General features: G+C 49.2%; 1 protein-coding gene across 1 annotated transcript; it reads left to right on the forward strand.

Moving 5' to 3' along the window:
* The first annotated feature begins 434 nt into the window (after positions 1-434).
* On the forward strand, positions 435-1,589 carry LOC147616345 ((+)-germacrene D synthase-like). The gene has a single exon (XM_086777153.1). It carries the CDS (start codon positions 435-437, stop codon positions 1,587-1,589), a length of 1,155 nt encoding a protein of 384 aa, XP_086633279.1.
* The last annotated feature ends 663 nt before the right edge of the window (positions 1,590-2,252 follow it).

A 2,252-nucleotide genomic window follows, 5' to 3' on the forward strand; every position in this document is an offset into this window, starting at 1 on the left:
ACGTACCTTTGTCTATTCTTAATTAGTATAAATGAGTAGAAAATATTCTATAATTTGTATTGAAGCATGTGAGCAACTTGTACATTCTATAATTTCTATGTACATTTGTCTAGTAGAAAGTATTCTATAACTTGGATGTATTTTTGTCAATTCTCCTTGAGGGGATGTAAAGAATTTAGAGAGCGACTTATATACTTGAAAAATTTATAGGAATTCTTGTGAATAGAAAGTATTTAAGCATGTGATCAAAGGGTGGATTTTTTTAAAGGTGCCGATGCTACAGTGGAGCGGGCAGGGTCGCATTTCGAAGCTAGCTATAAAAGGGGGCCAAAGGCTACACGTCAATCAGCTTGTGTGTGAGAAATCTGTGTACGTGTGTGTGTGTGAGAGAGAGAGAGAGAGAGAGAGAGAGAGAGAGAGAGGGGCAGGGGGAGATGGCTAGCGATGGTGTGGAGGTGCTGATAGGGGAGGAGTTCATGTCCGAGGTGAGCAGCATTACCATCCCGCCAGTGCAGTGCTCCTTCCCTTGGAACATGCACGCCGACTCCGAGCGTCTCAAGCACATGTCCGACGCGTGGATTCGTGACCGCTTTGCCACCCTGCCGCACGCCTTGACGGCTGAGCTTGCCAAGGCTGGCTACGAGCTGCTTACCGCGCTCCTCCACGCCAACGGCATGCCGGACCGCATGGAGCCTGTGGTGAAGATAATGGCCTGGTTCTTCCTGCTCGACACCGTGATGGACGACCCGGCGGTGCTGGGCGCCGATGTCAGCGCAGCCGACACTATTATAACCAGCATCTGCGCAGTGTTGGAGGAGCCTGCTACTTATACGTATTCAGGCGAGAGCGAGCTCGTCCGGGTTACAGTGGAGACGGCCACGGAGTGGTGGCACGAGATGCGCCAGGGCATGCCTGCGAGCCAGAGAACTCGCTTCATCGCCCAGTTCAAACACTACCTGGAGGGAAACCGGCGGCAAATTCCATATCGCGCCTCCCGCTCCCTCCCTGACCTCGCCACTTACTGCCAAAACCGCGACGCCGCTGGTGGCTGGCAGTTATGCTCTGTGCTGCTGGAATACTCCCTCGCCATTTGCTTTGATGAGGAAACGCTCAGCCATCCTCTTATCCGCTCGCTGCAGTCCGCCACCGCCTACAATATCTACTGGCAGAACGACCTCTGTTCCTTCAAGAAGGAGTTTCTGGAGAATGACCTGCTCAACGTAGTCCCCATTCTGTACTTGCACAACCTCAAGCAGCAGAAGAAGAGCGGCGGCGCTGTCACCCTGGAGAGCGTTGTGCAGGAGGTGTGCACGATGATCAAGGAGCGCGATGAGGAGTGCGTGCGGCTGGTGGCGGAGATCAAAGCGTCGGAGCTGCTGATGGGAAAGCCTGGCATGGCAGGCTACCTGGAGGGAGTGGGCAACTGGCTGGGTGGGCACATGTACTTTCAGCTCGTCACCCCTCGCTATGGTGTTTGCGCCAGCGCCGACATGCACCACCAGCCCCCTGACTTCTCCGCCCATTACCACCTCAGCCTGCGCCGCCCTGAAATCTTGTCAGCAGCTAATTGGGAGATCAACACTAATTAATCTCTCTATAATGCTAATCTAATCACGCCTATATTAATAGTCATCCAGCCATTTCATGGTTGTTTATGTATCACAATAATCAGTCCGATTAAGTGAACTATAATCATCTATACTCTCTCTCTCTCTCTCTCTCTCTCTCTCTCTATATATATATATATATATATATATATGCATGGCACCCTATATTTATCATGTGAGCTATCCATCATGGCACCCTATATTTATCATTGGGCAAAAGCATAAACCTAACTATCTTGAAGTCTTTTAACCTTGTTCACCTAATGTTCTGAAGGGAGGTTCTTGCATTTAACTAGTCTACAAGTTTTTGATCGATAATTACCATTTTTTATTTCCTGGTTTTGCCACATATTAGGTCTTCTTTGCTAGATGTTGCAAGGCATTGGCATGCTTGCGCGACGCGACCAAGTGGTCGTTTAACAGTCATTCGAATTCCGGGTTTCACCAAGCGCTTGCAATTATATAGTCATGCATAGGGAGGAGTATTTTATTTGGTTGTTACCTCCCCTGGGTTTGTGCCCATGTGCATTTATGGCGAGTCTGGACGATTTCTTAAGAGAGCCTTCCCGTAGAAGCGACACCACAATGTGGTTCATCACCTCTCTAGTGCTAAGCTTGTGGAAAAACTTACACCCATCCATTATA

This window comes from Cibotium barometz, chromosome 38, assembly GCF_041138505.1.
Source record: "Cibotium barometz isolate CiBa-2024 chromosome 38, ASM4113850v1, whole genome shotgun sequence".
Taxonomy (NCBI): domain Eukaryota; kingdom Viridiplantae; phylum Streptophyta; class Polypodiopsida; order Cyatheales; family Cibotiaceae; genus Cibotium; species Cibotium barometz.